Source organism: Oculina patagonica, chromosome 4 (genome assembly GCF_052425735.1).
Source record: "Oculina patagonica isolate OP01 chromosome 4, crgOcupat, whole genome shotgun sequence".
Lineage (NCBI taxonomy): Eukaryota > Metazoa > Cnidaria > Anthozoa > Scleractinia > Oculinidae > Oculina > Oculina patagonica.
In genome coordinates, this window is record NC_135761.1 from 6376625 (window position 1) to 6395146 (window position 18522).

The 18522-nt window shown below is 38.0% G+C and overlaps 1 protein-coding gene across 2 annotated transcripts; it reads left to right on the forward strand.

The window, feature by feature from the left end:
* Window positions 1–1411: 1411 nt before the first annotated feature.
* LOC144651178 (uncharacterized) lies at window positions 1412–18250 on the forward strand. 2 transcript variants are annotated; one of them, XM_078511071.1, is made up of 5 exons: window positions 1412–1561; window positions 6350–6538; window positions 8963–9558; window positions 10052–10588; window positions 11181–18250. In XM_078511071.1, exons 2-5 carry the CDS (start codon window positions 6516–6518, stop codon window positions 15419–15421), a joined length of 5397 nt encoding a protein of 1798 aa, XP_078367197.1. In that variant the 5' UTR covers window positions 1412–1561; window positions 6350–6515; the 3' UTR covers window positions 15422–18250. The 2 variants fall into 2 exon arrangements, with proteins under 2 accessions (XP_078367197.1, XP_078367198.1); XM_078511072.1 differs by having other exon boundaries at window positions 1419–1555; window positions 6434–6538.
* Window positions 18251–18522: the final 272 nt, after the last annotated feature.

Sequence of the window (18522 nt, forward strand, 5' to 3'; positions counted from 1 at the left end):
TACGCGTTCTTTACGGTACGCTTACCGCCCGGTTTTAAGCTTCTTGTTATCTTTAGTCTTAGTTGTTTAAATTGAGACGATTTTTCTTTAGCTGTTCATTCCCTAATGAAGTCAGGCCTTGCCTGACGAAATATTGGAAAATGTACTAGTTCAATCAGGACAACTCGGATTAATATTAATCCGCGGATAATAATAATAAACCGGTAATAGAATATTATAATCTAATAATAGATTATTATAATCCAATAATATAATATTATAATCCAGTAATAGATTAATAAGGCACGGCAAAAAAGGATTAGATTATTATTAATAATATAAGCCGGATAAATATTAATCTCTATTAGACTGTAATCCCGATAAAATTCCGTGAATGTTTGGATCAAAGATCTATATGACATACATACTGCAGACATACAACACAGGTCTGACAGGAAATAAGTCACTAATCACATCCGTCACATGACGATCACTTTTGCATATGCTGGAGCTGTATTCGACAATGTTGACTCTAGAAGTAAACGAAAAGGAACAAGCGCCTCTGGGCCAGCAAATCCGTGCCGTGGGCATGTGCTTTTGCATAAAAGGGGACCTTAAGACAGGGAATAATTACCAGCTGCTTAGAAATAGCGACAATCCCAAATATTGTTTAGTAGCTTGTTTAACAAATTTCCAATAATTACTGTTATCAGCAAACACACTAATTAAAAAAAATATTTATATCTTACTGATCTGATCTTATATCTGTTATATTTACATCCAAGCAAAAGGGTCCAATACTGCATAAGATACTGATAAGGCTGCCTTAGATCGTTAAATAATGTCAATCTTCGAAAGCTTTGGACTAGGATTGAGTTGTCGAGATTACTATTAAGATTAATATTAATTCGATTAATATTATATATAATATAAGATTAGTATTAATCCTAATGGATTAATGCACGGATCAATCATTAGGATTAATATTAATCGGATTAATATTAATCCGCGTTTTCCTGTTCAATCCGCGTACCGTACGGTCAGCCTTTCTGTTTTTTCATTTGTTCGTATTTATACATTTTGCTGATCAGATCCACCAGTAGGCTCGATTTCCGCCGTATTCTCGGGTCCGGTCAAAAAGCGGCTGGAAATCGAGCCTAATCCACCAGGATCCGGTTCTTTGCATGGTCCGTTGGCCATTTTTCTCAAGTTAATGTTTATCTAAAATTTCGACCGTTTTATCAGATGTCCATTCCCCTTCTATTCCTGAAACTCGCTATGATTATACAATCTTTTACTTCGCGCGCACAAATAGGAGGATGTGCCACGTTGGTATGAAGTGTGACAAATGCACGTGACTATCATAGTCACGCTTCGAGGATCACGAGACTGAAAGGAGCCTGGAAACTGGTCAACCCGGAAGCGACGAAGAACCTCGATGTGGTTTTGGTTTCATTTTTGAACGCAGTACATAATTTCGTTTGCGCTTGGTGGTCTTTTGGCGTAACTTCCATTGCTACACTCTTCCCCATAGGCAGAAATCGTTCTCAAGATCAACTACAGATCTGGTGCTTCTGTGAAGGTGAGCGAATGCAGGCGAATGAAACGATTCTTGGCCATTTTAATTTTACATGTGTACATGGTGATACGCAAATGGCGGTGTCTGACATTTGCAGAATGCAGAATGCAGAATGCAGACTGCAGAACGCAGAATGCAGATTGCAGAATGCAGAACGCAGAACGCAGAATGCAGAATGCAGACTAAGAGAATATATTGTGTTACCTTTACCATTATTGAAAGCTAACCGTTAACACTGAGGCTAACCGAAGTGCTATTTAGGCCCACGGGAGTGAATAGTAGGCTAACCGGAGTGTGTAGTAGGCTAACCCGAGTGTTAGGCTAACCCAAATGTGCATCTTGTGATGCACATTTGTGGTGCCAAGTTCCAAGAACACTGCTTTAATAGTTTTAGAGATATTGTTTATTCAGTATTTTACCATTTTCTAGAGTCAAATCTTATGACGTCATCATTGATCTAATTTGCATAATACAAAAACGTCAATATCTCTGAAACCAAAAAAGATATTTCGAAAAGAAAAACGCCATTCTTCTGTATTTCGAAAGGCCTTTCAAATAAGCAGAAAATATTTTTCATGTCTTATACACTTTAATATTGGCTGATAAATAGGGCAGGAGTGTCCGTTTAGACCAAGTGTTAAAGAGAAGGTAACTGGTCGATAGCGAATTCGCTCGTACTCGTGAGCAAAACAACCGCAATTCAACGAGAAAACCGACTCACAATGACATTTCAGCCCCGACCGGTGGGGCATTTGATCGTGCAATTGGCCCACATAGTGGGGAATTTGATCAGGCATTTTAAAAAAAGTCAAATGCCCGGGGATTTGCCCGGGGGGGGGGGGGGGATGATCTCGCTTGGAATTAACTGATACATAACACAATATATTCTCTTAGCAGGGCTCAAAATAATTTTTGGATACTGACCGGTCATGTTGACCGGCCAAATCAATTTTTGCTTGGTCATGTCTCGTTTTTGACCGGTCAAAATATTGATTATTTACTTTGAAACAATAGCCTATTCTGCCAAAAATTTCGCCTCATAAGCTAAAACACGCGTTGTTAAAGATAGCTAAAAGTGTCATTTTATTATGTTCGCTTTTTGAATTTCCATTTCTTCTGCGTTCTACTCTACATAAAATAAAATGCTCAGTAGCCATAATGTTATGTTACTCTGCATAGTTTTACATTAGTTAACGACTTACGGGTGGAGGCAATCTTGGTTGTAAGCACTTTACTGGTCATTTTTACCGAACAGTAAATAGCAATAGGACATATGCCCATGCTACAAGTAAGATAACATTGCCTTTGCTCGGACTCGTTGTTCATCGAGCTTCCTATAAGATGCCCTCTTTTAATAGTTCTCTTTCTTCAAGACTGCCAAGAGATTAGCGAGAAAGCCTACGTCACTTCGCATTTCGTTTGAATCTGTAGACGCCGGACACGGATACCATTATTTTTTTTTGTACAGTACGAGCAAACGTTTACCGGAACTTAAGCTTTGACAATTAAGTAGCACCATGTCTTAGGTGGTCAAATTGTCAGCTCACATGGGGACATGTTCAGTTGTGAAATAGGCGCAGTTTAAAGAAACTTTGCTGACATAGCATTCAAAGCGTGTTTAATGATTTTATTATTTTCTCATGATCTTGCTGGTTAAAAACACGCTACGAACTCGTACTTTCTAAAGGTGTATATAGTTTTTTAAAATCCTCTAACGAGTGCGAGTGTTTTATAGCAGACGTTGATTGATGCCATGTTCATTGTTGTCTGTTTAGCGTATTTACAGATGTGGATGTTTCCTGGTTTATTTAAGCAAACCGCTAACAAATCCGCAGAGCGTGACCGCCTCATCAGTATTTTCTGTATTCTACAAATTTGTGACTGCAAGCTGCTATGATATTTTATGACTTTACTGTAAAATTGCAAGAAATACTGCAAATAAACTTTTTGTGTGTGTTATTCATTTGAAAGCTGTGTACATGACCGGTCAAAATGACCGCAGTACCAAAATTTTGTCCGGACAAATCGTCATTTTGGCCGGACATTGTCCGTTGACCGGCCGTTATTTTGAGCCCTGTCTTAGTCTGCATTCTGCATTCTGCATTCTGCAAATGTCAGACACCGCGCAAATGGGGCACAGTAAGAACATTTTATGCAAACGATTAGAATCCGAAGTTATTTTCTTTAGACTAGGAGTCCCTTTGCTACAAAATACATCCAAAATAGCATTTTAATATATCACACTACAAACTTGGAGGAGAGTTGATGCAAATAAGTTAAAGGATGAAGAAATTCTCTGAAAAAATTTGAACGGATAAGACTTATAAGGAACTATCCATCGCGATCGCTGGATACATTCAAAAGAGCCATAAGGAAATTGGATTTACATCAACTTATGAACATTATTGCCTGCAAAAACTGTACATTGCTGTTCTTTTTGTATTATTAATCTTTAATAATCTTTAATATTGTTATTACACATCCCTCCCCTGCACACTACAGTCAACTCTGATCGGCTTGCGAACACCTTGCTATTACGGACAGGAGTTGAAGTCCCAACGGTCTCAGTTGTCGCGTTCGTTGTCACCATTTCTTGATTGTGTTGTGAGGCAAAATGACAGACTTCGCTAGGTGCAGGGAATGACAACGTTCTGTCTGGGAAAAAGCATGTTGTCACTCATCCAGCAACTATTACTATAAGAAGAGGTATTCGTGTCTTGGATCTTATTATGACAAATGAAGATTAAAAAGATCCACGACACCAATACCTTTTCCCAGACAGAACGTTGTCATTCCCCCCTTGCAAGGAACAATAATGAACGCCACAACTGAGACCGTTAAACGCCCAACCTGAATCCGCTGTAAGAATTACTGAAAATAGCTTTCATTGCTACAGACTTCCTCTATTACGGACACTTAATGGTGGTCCTGAAGGTTTCTGTTATAGAAGGAGTTGAGTTAACCTGTGATCAGGCATTCAGTCTTTTTTTTTGTGGTGGGAGGAAAGAGAAAAAAAGGAACACCTCATACATTTATTTGAAGAGTCATCTGCCACCCCCTAATTAGTATCTGTCATCAGGAATTAATGTCAGCAATGCTATGAGATACATGTAAGCGATGTTCTTTGCCAGCAGAAATTCGATTGTCTGTGGTCGTGAAACATGAATCATTAAAATGAGTATAATGTATCAGTCAATTCCAAAACCACCCATCCCTCCCTCTCCAGGCAAACCCCCCAGGGCATTTGACTCTTTTGAAAAAATGTGGTCAAATTCCCCACTATGTTGGCAGTTTAGACAGTCAATTCCCCACTTGTAAGGGCTTCACAGGGTGTAAATTCCTCACCCTTTTCAAATTTTAAAAACCAAAGGATTAAAGTACAAAAAAACTAAGGAAACAATTACTAGCTCCGTTAATTATAAGTTCTTTACGAAAGGTTTCTTAATGTATTATTAAATACCTTAAAAAAAGAAATTCGCCTCTGACAAGAAATTCACACGTAACTGATTTTCAATTAAGGCAAAAGCATACCGTAAGGAAACAGCTTGATTGCAAAATCCTTTAGCTTGAAACCGCTGACTAATATTCTTTGATGGTCAAATGCCCGGCCTGACAGGCAAAGTTTTGAAACAAGTTCCCCCCGCTATACCGAGCCATAATGGTTTTGGAATTGACTGAAACAATATAACTGGAATAAATACTCAGTTTGCTTTTATTTAGTCAATTTGGTAGCTTAAGGTCTCTTTGGAAATTTATGTCTAAATAATTCATTTCTTTTTTTTGTTTTCTTTAACGAATTGATAATACACTGGCAGCTCAGAAAAAGCAACTTGAACTTGCTTCATACTATAAACAAACTTATATGCCCTAGCTAGGCGACTTATTCTTTGTTCATCTTTGACTGTTTCGAAATCTCAATCTCCAAATCTAGCTCAACGAGCATGATTAAATTCAGGGATAATAATAACAAGTTGCTGTGACTAGCACTTATTTGTTCAAGTACTGTACTATATAAAAATTGAACTTTGCAACTGATGAAGGGGTCTTTCTCAAACTGTTTTGCAAAAAAAGACAACATTTCAGCACATTTTTAAGAAAAAAAACCCATCTCTATAGTATATGATTAAATATTGGTCTGGGCGAGATAATTTTAGACTGGAAGTCACACTTAAACTCAGGTAACCAATCAGGATATAATTTAATGTTGCCTTTTTCTTCCTGACTTTGCCCCTATCCCCCACCTGGGGGCAAAGAACTAAGTTTTGTTTCCAGTCAAGATTCTGTACTTTTTACAGATGACTCGACAATGTATCAGGCGTTCCTTTTCCCCTCTCACCACAAAAAAATAAAGAACGACTGATTGCAGGTTAAGAGTTGACTGTACAGTGGAACCCGAATTTACAGACATTCACTTAATATCTGATATGGCACGGACACCCCCCAAAGTTATTATGGACAGTTTTGTTTGTCCTGAAAAAAAGCTCATACATTTTCTCTTACATTAACTCTCTTAATATGGACATGCACCAGTTTTGTTCTCAGTGTTATAAGTCCACCCTCAACATATAAAAATAGGCAATGAATAAGTCTGCAAACACAGAATAAAACATGTCTCATTTCTAAACAGTTTTTTTATGGCGCTTGTGAACTCCTCTGGATATTACATCCCCCAGCCCAATCAATTATGCCTACCTAAACCCGTTTTTACAAAGTTGTATATAAGCCCAGGCTAATATAGCTGACAATTTTTATGGTATTAAATTAAATTATTGTTTATTTAATTTTTTGCAGATGTCATTTTTACTGGATGCAATTTACCCTGAGTCCCCAATTTGAATTCTCTGCCAACTGAGAGACAATCAGGCTTCAACAAAGAGATTATCTAACATGCATCTGCATCATCTGAGTAAAGTTAGTGATTGCTGCCATGCACCTGTGTAAGGAAAGCTAAGCAACAATGGCAGCTGCTGCTGGTACAGGGTAAGTTCATGCAGTGCTCTATTGATTTTCTTAACTCTTTAAGTCCCAGGAGTGACCAGAATCAAATTTCTCCTCACAGTGCCAATACTTAATCAAGAGAAACAGTTTTGCTATGATCTTTTAAGAAATTCTCCCAACTAAAACTACAGGAAAATGTATGGAGATTAGTCAGGAGAATTTGTATGTGGATATTGGGGTTTATAGGGTTAATCAATAAGAGGTCAATCAATGTTTTAATTAAAAATAAAAACTACAATACAAATAAAATTTGGAAGCCAGAATGTTTTGTTCCAGAAAATATCCAAATCCCTCGCACAGAATTGAAGGTTTTATGGTTTGAATCCCCCACCCCTCTGGAAATTCCAGTTAAGCCCCATACTTTCCTTAAAGTGCTAAGTACTGCGACGAATTTCGACTGTTTCCTTTCGTGGCCGTTTTAAAATATTATCAAGAACTCTATATGAGAAGAAAAATGCCATTTACAGTTTTCAAATATCTCTTTTCTTTCCAGAGATATTCAAGTTTTTAAAATATGCAAATTAGCAAAGTTGTGACGTCATAGACTCAACCAAATTTTGATCAAATATAAAGATAGTGATATCTCAGCCAATTTGTATCAGAACTCTCTGATTTTTTGCAGTAACACTTTGCTAGTTGTGTTTCACAATATGAACTTAACAATTTGGTTGCCATGGCAACAAACTAGGTTCCAGATCCCTCGATGCTAAAGGCTTTTCTGGCCAATTCTGGCATTTCTTTTCGATATTTGCCGATGATACTTTACATGCGTACCCTGGCAAGCATATGAATGGATTAGGCAGGCGTCTTGGCTGGGTTTCATTTTAATTTCCGAACTGAAAAATTCTAAAACATTAAAAGCAAATTAGTGGGGACTGGAAAAGAGTTAGTTGCCATGGTAACATAATTTTATAAAGTGTGTAAGTTTATCACCTGCAGAACTATTAGTCTGCCAAGTTTCATCAGTCTCTGAAGCAAAATGACTGAGAAAACTCAATTTTTATACTTGCAATAAAGTTGGGTTGAGTAGATGACGTCATCAATCCTCTAATTTGCATATTTTACGAATTTTTTAAGCTTTAATATCTCTGGAACTAAAAAAGATATTTGAAAATGGAAAACGCCATTTTGAATCTTTCGTTAAATACTCAATGAAGCACCTAAAATTTCAAGGGGTGAAATTTTGATCATAGTCTGTAGCACTTTAAAAATGTTTGGCTTTTGAGACCCCCACCCCTCAGAAATTCTAATGACCTTCCATGGGGTGGATATTTTCTGAAACTGTACAATTTGGGGGTTTAGAAGGCCAGAAAAGGAACTCTGTGAGTTTTTTCCAGGGCTAATTAGTGCTTTTAAGGGAAAGCCACCATAAATTAAAAATACTCTTTTTAGGACCTACCTTATTATAGGAAATTAACGCTTAATGAAATTAATGCGAATTTCAAAAATTCGCGTGAATTACGTGGAGCGATAATTTTCCTGACCTAAATTTCCATTATTTTGGCCCAAATTTCTCGATGGACTGTCCAGAAGTTCTTGACTCCTAGGAAAAGGCATTATTTCATCAGGGTGGAAATCTGCTGGCATCACTGAAACTGTACAGAACGCTCGAGGCGGTCAGATTCCTTCGCTTAACCCCTACGTTTAGGATTATACACCTAGTGTTGAATTAAAACTTGTTCCTGTTGTCTTAACAAGTGGTTTTTGTTTGTGATCGTCGCATTATTGTATCCTTCATTTTGAAATGTTACCCCCTCTTTCGCATTAATTTCCTTTATTGGGAATTTTCCCTTCAATTCCCGTTAATTTAAGTCGCGCTAATTTCAAATACCTTAATTAACACAAGCGTTATTTTTTTATTATAAGGTATTTTCTCCTTTTGTTTGGACTCAGGAAGACTGCATGGTTTGCGATTCTAGTCCTGAAATCCAAGATCGAAGCCCCAGCCATATCAAGCCCTCAACCCATCCAGCCACTTTTAATAAAGCCCAGCTGGATTATTTTGTTCTCGGCTATGCCATGTATTTTGCCAACTAAGTTTCTTTTTTTTATGTTTTTATTATTAATGCATTAACACAAAAACCGTACAGTACATAAACGATACGCTACTTACAATAAAAAAAATACACAAAGAAAAACCAAAAAAATACATAGACGATTATAATATAGTGAGTACATTCAATAATAATTATTACTAGCGCTTTTATTTTGCAGTGTTCTTTCTTTTCTTTTCTTTTTTTCTTTCCTTTTTTTGATTTGGGATTCATTAACCTGATTTGTGTAAACAAATTACATAAATTTCTCAACATACATTTACATACTTTACATACAACCAGTCAGGTTGTGAATATTTCACCACAGATAACAAGCTGTAAAATTACAGTTGTTTTATTTTTTGATACCTAGGTCTACACTACGGAATGTTACTGACAACCAGAAAAGATGGCTAGTCTTTGGAATTGCACTCAACAAGGTTCTAGTGACGCAGATACGCTCCTTTGTAGAACAAGAAGTTCAGAAGGAGTATGGCAATCTTCAAACCAGCCACAGCATTCATACTCAGAGCACATCTGGGCGACTGAAGAACTGGCCAACATTCTTAAAGTATGAGAACATCAATGGTAATGATGCACATCCCAGGCTGCCAGGTGGAAGGTACAATTACTCCCTGTTTGACTGCCGATTGCTATCACATGTTGACTTTGCCAAGCTCTATGTAGAGAACCACATGGCCAAGTTTAACGCCTTTGATGAGCACTGTGATGCATCTGCTGTGCTTACACTGCTTGGTAAAGTGCCAGTCTTCTCTCATGCTGTACAGAGTGCTGCTGGTGATGTCAGACAAGCTAGAAATTCCTGGGCACACTGTGTGTTCAGTGACTGGGATCCATTAAACTTTCAACAGAGATTTGCCAAGATGGAACAGCTAGTGAAAGCCCTGGGTCTGCCAAGTGCTGATGAGAGCAACCTTTTACAGGAACTGAATGACTGGGAAATGAAAGGTATTTTTTTTATATTGGTTTTAAACGTCTTACACTACAAGTATGTAGAGAAGGTGGAGATCACACTTGTCTATCGAACTATGATATGGTCAGTTACTGCGGAACCTCTCTGAAATCTTTTAAAAAATTAAGAATCAAAACCTTTTTCAATGTTGCGGATTTTGAACTTTATTCTGTTAGTGCATGTGAAGTGATTTACTTGGCTCGCATTGTAATGTAAGTTAAATGTAGGCTGAGCGTCGTGGATCATATTCTAAGTTTATGGTTACCTGGTTAATTTTCCTTGCTTAGGAAGCAAACAAAAAGTAAAACGCTACCAACCCGCGTTACTCACGCAAAAAAAAACACACACACACACACACAAAAGAACGCTGAACATTCTGGACATTCTGATTGCCGGACATTAAGTGTTTGGATAATTTTCGTAAAAACAAAATAAGTTTTAGGTAAAACTGAGCCTAACACTACTCGTGCCTTGTTGCTTCTTCCACAGGCGCCATATTGTGCATGAACGCCACTATTGACCCTGATCTGGTGAAGACGGTTCAACAAGATGTTGATGCACTGAAGAATGATGTTGACAAGCTGACATTTGAAGAAGAAGAAAACAGAGAGAATTTAAGGAAGGCACTACAGGATGCTGTAACAGATCTAGAGGAACTTCAAAACCGCGTTTCCGTGGTAGAGCATGAACAAGAGGTCTTCAAGCAGGATCAGCGTTCTCTGTGTGAAACAATAAAGACCACACAAGGCCAGATAAGGGGACTTAAATCTGAACAAGAAGATTTGCAGCAAGGTTTCCATCATCTGGGAGAACATCTGGACACACGCCTTGCCACGGTAGAAGAGGAACAAGATGTCATCAAACAAGAACAACAGGTCATCAAACAGGATCACAACGAGCTGTGCGACAAAGTGAACACTACACAAGGCCAGATAAGTGTACTTCAATCTGACCAAGAAGATGTGCAACAACGTGTTTGTTATCTGGAAGATCAGCAGAACCGAAACAAGTCACAAATTAACTATGGTAAATCGTAATTTAAAAATAAATTCATTTAATGCACTATGATTGTAGAACAGTGTGAATAAAATTATTGATCATTTTTATCTGTAGTTTGAACATTGACAGCTGAGCAAATGATTCATGTATTCCGATTTAGTAGGCAAATGAACCTCGACAGCAGTCAATGATAACAAATCCATCAAATCCAAATCTGAACAAAAATAGATTGCAAATGTGAAAACCAAGTGTCTTCATCCCTAGGAATAAAACTGCAAGGTAGAGAGCTTTGTTCCCCTCAACATCTCTGAAGTGCATACCCAAATTGAAAACTGAATAATCCGACCGAATATGGAAATCGAAGAAAACGAAAATATGACCTTCGCAAAACATGGTCCTGAAATCGTTTTATTATGTTTTCAATGGCCTGCGCAGCTGGTGTTTCTCTCGCGATGACAAATTCCTCTACTCAGTGCATTCGCCATCACACATTTTTGTCTAGAAGAACAGCCAGCTACTGTTGCTGTTTTGACTTGGTTTCTGTTTTCCATCTACATAATATATTAACAGTTGTAAATTAAAGCAGTTAAAATAGCCGTTTGTTTCTAATTATTTTCAGAAATTGGCAACTGTGAGGCAGACATCGCCTTTTTTGCCGAGCGTCACGATGTAGATACAAGAAAATGGCTGTTGGAAGATTTTGACAAATGGTTCAGTGATCCTGGCGATTCAAGAGCGTATGTTTTCCTTGGTGATCCAGGAATCGGCAAAAGTGTGATGGCTGGAGTCTTGGCACAGCGCTCGAAGAAAGATGGAGACTTAGGAGCGGCCTACTTTTGCCGTCATAATGATGGCACAAGAAATGATCCCAGGTATCTTCTTGGGACTGTTGCTTGTCAACTCTGTGAATGCAATAGCGAGTACAATAGTATTGTGGGAGGGGAGGGTGGCGTAAGAAAGTTGTTAAGCAATTCTAATCTGGGTGTTCAGGAGTTATTTACCAAATTATTACAAGAGCCACTGGGTAGGTCCACTTTTTGTCAGCAGAGAAAATTAGTCATTATTGACGCTTTGGATGAGACACAGTATGAGTCCAGGGATGATTTTCTTGATCTTATAATGAACCGTTTCCCCCTGCTTCCTAAATGGCTTGTGTTCTTTATTACCAGTCGTCCTGAAGAAACCGTGCAGTCGAGATTGAACAAATACAGCCCTTGTATTAAAATATGTGCAGGAAATAGCGAAGATCTTAATTTTTATCAACAGCACGAGCGGGACATCAAGCTATTTTTGGAGAAGAGTGTAGATTTCTCCCATCTCCTCTATTCGGCAGAAGACATAACAGAGAAGTGCAATGGATTGTTTTTGTATGCCTTCTACATTGCAAGAGTACTTAAAGATCCAGTGCATTCAGGTAAGATTGGTCGGCTTGATGACCTTTTCCCTGGAGATATCGATAATTTCTTTCGCCAGAATTTCAAGCGGGTTTTTGATAAGATGGGAGCAAATATCTACAGGAAATTGTTTGGTTGTGCCATAGTCGCTCCTTCGCCGCTTCCTGTCTCGTTTATCTCCTTCATTTTACAGAGAGAGAACTCGGATCTTGACGAGCAGGAAGTAATTGATGCTGTTTCGCTATTTGTGGTGTTGCGAACTTCTGATCAGACATTCACCTTTCTTCACAACCTCATCCCAACGTGGTTGACCGACAAGAAGAAAGCCTCTCGCACATTGTTTATCGACAGGATTAAGGCAGGTGAGTACTTCAGGGATATTATTGTTGAATTTCTCTCTGCTGCCGTTGTCAATCAACTATGGGAAAAACCTCCACACATCGAAGCTGATTTATTTGACTATTGTTTTCGTGTTGGTGTTCGCTTTTTGTGTGGATATCGCGGGAAGGACTCGCTAAAGATCGTTGTCGGTTGTTTAACAAGTTACCAGTTTGTTTGGAAGAGAATACAGAATAACGGAATTGAGATTTATTCTGTTATTGTTGATTTAAAGCTTGCAGCTCGCTGTCAGGAGCTTCGTGACGCCGAAAAAGAAATCCTTCAAGAGATATGCTTAGCTTTTGAAAGCAACTGCCATGTTCTTCAGGAATGCCCTCATCTTCTACATTCCTGTCTACGCAATGCATCGAACTTAGCCGTCCGAGAAAATGTTGTAATTCCTGATGGTGTCTCAACCACTTGGATGGAGTGGAAAGGCCTCCCTTATCCTGCTTGTGAATTCCCTCGTGGTATGAGCTGCTTTGCTTTTTCCCCTGATAAGAAGTTGTTGGCTGGAGGAAAAGGACAATGGATCTCTTTGTTTGATGCATGTTCATTTGAAAAGGTGTTTGGACCTATCAAAGTGATAGAAACAGGCGATGTCATTAGTCATTTGGAATTTTCTCCAGACAGTGAGTATTTGTTTTACGGAAGGCTTGACAAGTGGTTCTCTATGAAGCAGAGATGTGTTGAGGAATTTCCTCAGTTCTCAGAAAATTGTATGTGCTGCAAATGGGCCTGTTTTACTAGCGATGGACGTTTTATTGTAGTGCAAAGAGACCTTCATGAAATAGGAAAGCATCGAATTTCCTGCATAGGAAATATCTTTTGTCGGTGGGCCACGCAGGAGCTGAATCGGATGCAATGTAGTGAGATACGTTTTTCGTTCGACCCCAAGAGAGTGATATATTTGCTGCCAAGGTCTTCAGAAAGACATGAACTTACAGTCTTATTGGATCTTTTACGTGTTCTGAAAAGAAAGGGAAATGTTAAATGGATATCCTTTTTGGAACGTAACATTTCTTATCTTGAAAAACTTTTTCATGAATTTGGTGGTGGTGACGGCGATGGTTATGAACTTTGTCATGAATGTCGTAAATTCGAGCTCAATTACCGAGAAGCAACCATGGAAGTTAATGTTCGTCAGCGCGTCATTGATCTTTACTCTGAGATATTCGAGTACCAGGTTTGGGATGTAAAGAGTGGAAGACCTGTTTTGGAGGAATTATTTTCCTCAGGTGTGAAGATGAGCCCGTTTACCTTTCTGTGCCACGTGACCAGTGCCTTCGAGGGTCATTTGATTCCGTCAACTGTCATAGATAAATCTATGTCATTATTTAATATTGCTTTCGTGAACGCCGTTCATTATCTTGCGACGAAGAGGCACTATAATAACAGTGAGTCACTTTGGCGAAACTCATTCTTTGTCAGGAACGTACCAATAGAATTTCAGAATCGTCCTGTCAATCGTCCTGTCAATCGTCATGTCCATCGTCCTGTCATGATGTACTCAAGACTGTCACAAGATGGGAAGTGGATTGCAATTGCAGTCAGACAGTCAAGTACCATACGTGTTAATTTGTTCCAGAAAAGAAACATCCAACACTTTGATTATGAAAGGCCGGTTTATGTTATCGAAAATGTGCACGACTTTGCTTTCACGGATGATAGTAGTGTTTTTCTTTATGTTACCAGACGAAACACCTTATTTTCTCTTGATTTTACTCTGCACAGGTTGCTGCACGCCCTATCCCTTCAGACTGGTACCAACCTTTCAAGCGCGTCAGGATTGATCCCATTGTATTGCACACCTGAAAAGCAAGTTGGGTTTTTTTTTCATTCCAAAGGCGAGAAAACAGTCATCTTTGCAAGATCTTTCCCCAGCGGCTTTCTCAGTTGTTTTTCGATTTTATCTGATAACACACCACTTGGGGTTGCGTTCACTTCAGCTGATACCATTCGGACCCTTAGTTCAGTAAGTTCTGACTTAACACTTACGTCTTGGAAATCAATGGGTGTCAGTGAATCCTTCGCATTAGGTACTCAAGAGCCGTTGCCTGCTCCTTCCTTCAAAGATGTCTACGTGAAGAAGTGTCTGTTTTCCCCTGACGGGAAGCTATTGGCCGTTTGCAGAGGACCTCATATATTGTTGTTTAATAATTGTACGCGTATTTACTCATTCTTTGCTGGGGATCATGAGTACGTTATTTCCTATCTGACATTTTCAGCCGACAGCACCTTATTTCTTTACTGCATCCAATATGGATGCAGTAATCAACCGCGTTTCTATGTGAGGGATGTTCAAAAAAGAGATTTGACAGCGACGTTTGACCCGCCCATAGGACTGCAACCTGTGCATTGTTGTTGCTTTTCAGCGGATAACACGAAACTAATATTATGCGGTGCTTTTTACATTGCGATCTGTGAGTATGATGAGCGTCCATGTCGCCTATTGGCAAATGTGGAACCCTTTGGTCCTTTCAATGAGTTTGACAAGTTCACGCATTGTACAGTATCGTCGGACAATGAACTACTGGCCTGCTGCATTGTAGACAGAATTCTCCTCTACCCGCTTAATGCTCCTAGAGATCAATCCGTTCTTCAACTGCCTCGCGCCCATTTAGGCCGAATTGAATTTTCGCAGTTCTTAAAAGGAACTCGTTACCTGATTTCCTATGGCGTCGATGGTACTGTGTTCTTGTGGGACTTAAGAGAGTGGAAAGCCATTGCATACGCAAGAGTAGCGCAAGGGCGGGAAAGCATCGTAAGTATGGCTGTATCCCATGAAGAGGATAAAGTGGTGTGCTTTACTTCTTTTGATCGATTATGCATGATTAAGCTCCGTGGACTCGTGCCTGGAATGCCATTTCAATTCCCCACTACAGAGGCGGTGGACAGACAAAAAATGGTCTTGGAAAATCGTCGACAACTTGGAGAACAAACATCTTCAAAGTCTGAGAATACAGCCTCTTTTACCGATGATGCTGAGGCTATGGACTGGACGGAATTAGTAGAAGAGATGAATTTTATGTTGGACGAGAATCCGGAGAGTGAAGATGACATTAATGAAGGCGAATCAGATGAATGAGCGAAACTGATTTTCAAACATGTGGAGTATATACCTCTTGCAAAGCCATTTTAACGAGGCATTTTTTTAGAAACCTGTCTTATTTTTTACAAGAACAATTATTTTCAAAAGACTTTAATATTTGTCAGCACGAGATCACTTCGACATTATCAGTAACCTGTTACCTAGCATCCTTGGAAATAAATGCACGTAGTGAAAAAATTAATAGCTGTTCAATCTAACCGTTAGTTTTTCGATGTTCAAGTAGCTTTGGTCAAACATTGTGCAAACCATTAAACGGAGTTGCGACATCGTTTTGCAAAAACTGAAAGCTGTCGATATCTTTTAGTGTGTTTGACCTCCCGGAAAACTGAGTGAGTGATAATGAAAGGCAATCTATGAAAGCTTTAGTTAATGTGTTAGCCTAGCTGATGGAAACAAATAATTAGAGCCGTGAAAGCATTTTGAAGTACAACTTCCTAACTTCTAACCTTGTGTGATTTCTGAATATCCTGAAAGCTGGCCACTTTTGTCTGGGTAACACTTTTCCCGCTTCCTGGGAAAAGAAATTCATCATTGCAAAAGTTGTCAAAGTTTGAAGAACCCAAGCCAACATAGTAAGTAGCTTGCTTAATGCTGGTGACGTGAATTACAAGATCGATCGTCCCTGGACTTTTAAAAATGCTGTCTCTTCATTCCTTTCAGCGCCAAGATCAAAAGATCAATTCTTCTTACTGATAACCCTATTTTCTTTGCTGTTAGTTATGAGAACTTTGTAATTCATCAAGTCCAATGGCTTAAAGTTGATCATCTGCTTAATTCTCATGTCCTGTCTACTTTACAATGTTTTGATACGGTAAAAACCCGCGTGTAAGAACCTAGGGATTTCAGAACATTCTGGCAGAAATTTGCTTTTTTAATATCTTTGTTAAGTTATTAGTACTGTTGTACTAATGAAATGCTCAGAGACATAAGCTATATAAGCTACTCTACAATCCGAGGGTAAATAAAAGTGATGTGATGTTTGTGGGGCTTAGAAAGGAATATAATAGTAATTTTATTGAACACCCCTAAAAAAAGTTTTTAGTGGTCAATACATTAGGAAATGACGAAAATTGTATACAGTAAAACCCCGCGTATAAGAACCTGGATGTTTTTAATTTAGCCTAAACAGGTTCTTATATAAATGTTCAGTACTTAAAGCAAATTTAGACTTCCAAGGTTCTTAAAATAGGTTCTTATATTTTCTTATGAATTTCATTTAAATATATTATCAATATTATCTCATAATACAATATAAATCATTTATGCCATAACGCCCAAAGGCAGTACAGTGCAGGTATGTCGTTGACAAAACATAACAAGCAAACTCATAGTCAGTTCTCTGAAATGCCATGTCAAAGTTGGTACCAAGAAAATCTTTGGACAAATACAGTACATTCATTACCAGTTCCAAGCAATCAACCTACAGTATTGCCTTTTATTGAGTTCTGATCTTAATTCAGCAGCTCCACTGGTAAGAACCTAACTTAAAATTTTAGCCTTTATAGGTTCTTATGTAGAGGGGGCTTAAAATGAAAGTTTTAGCCTAACAGATTCTTAAAATCCAGGTTCTTATACGCGGGGTCTTACTGTATATACATTAATGTAATGTTTAATAAATGAGCAGCAGTGTTTTATCAAGTTTAAAACACGAGGCGCAGCCGAGTGTTTTAGACTTGATAAAACACGAACTGCGAGTTTATTGAACAGCTTAAAAATCTTCTGATGTAGATCAACTCATTCTTGCACTAATATTTAGATTTGGGGTTATTTTGGTCCAGAAAATTGGACGAAAAGTTTAGCCGTGTCTTTATCAGATATAAAGACACTCATTAAACATTAATTTTTTTTTTGTATTTTCTTTATGAATAATTAATGAGTTTTTTAATAAATATATTAAATAAATTAAATAATAAAATAAATAAATAAATAAATAAATAAGGTTTGAAGGTCTATGTTTGGCTGAAATATGTTTACATTAGCTTTGTACGAAATTAGCCTACCAGTTGTTTTTATGGCTTAACTAGTGTATGGTTGTTGCTTGTAGAAGACAAAGTGAAAGCGTACTATAGGTTTTCTATAAAATCATAAGCCATGACATAAGAATACAACTTATTTCCGAAGGGAAGGAAATTTTCACTGTTTGAGAACACTCAAACATCATATGAAAACACTCTATCCCACTTTATCCCAGTTATTGTATGGTATGGTACTTATGTATATTTAACAATTAGATTATGAGCTCAAGGTTTCTATGAGGTAATGGTTGATAAATTATATATAGTATAGTAGTTATATATTGTTAGCATCTTTTCACCAGTGATTTCCAGGAGACATTGTGCCGGTAATTGCCTAGGTTTGGACATCGATCATTATAGATGTAATTAGAATGCCAGCATTTGTAGTGCTGTGCCTGTAAATAAGCTGATTTGCTTTAAATTGAAATGTCAGTGCCTAGAGCACTATAAAATAGCATTTTCTTTGATAACTTACAGTATTTTTTATATTAAAATTTATATACCAGAACATTATTACAGTATGTCATAGAGAAAGCATGCATCATGGTAAAAGTTAAAGGAAATGAACATGAACCTAAGTGTAAATCGCGTTAGTTAATAATTATAGGCATGAAGTATTTAAGCTTAGAAGCAGTAAAATATAGGATGTAGTACAAAATGTTTTGTTAACTTCTTGATAGTTTTCATGTGTGTTAAATCTATTTTTGTATATCGGATACAAAATACGTGATCACCAAAAGTATCACTTTTGATGCTATTGTAGGATAAAAATAAAATATTGTGGAAGGCATTGAGAGTTGCTTGTTGTAAACTTATAAGAAATAGCTGTTTGGTTGACCAATCAAAATCAAAGACGAGACGTTTTGGGGCCGAAGTCGGCCTGGTGCAAAGTAGCTTTTCCGCCGACGCATGTTTCCATGGCAACTATGCTACACACATACACTTGGTTCTGATTGGTCAAATCAATAAGACCCTTCAGTAAGTTATCAAAAAAGTGTAAAAATTTTTAATCACAGTGGCAGCGGGGACTGCAGCGATTATCGATCACTGTACTGAGTTGTT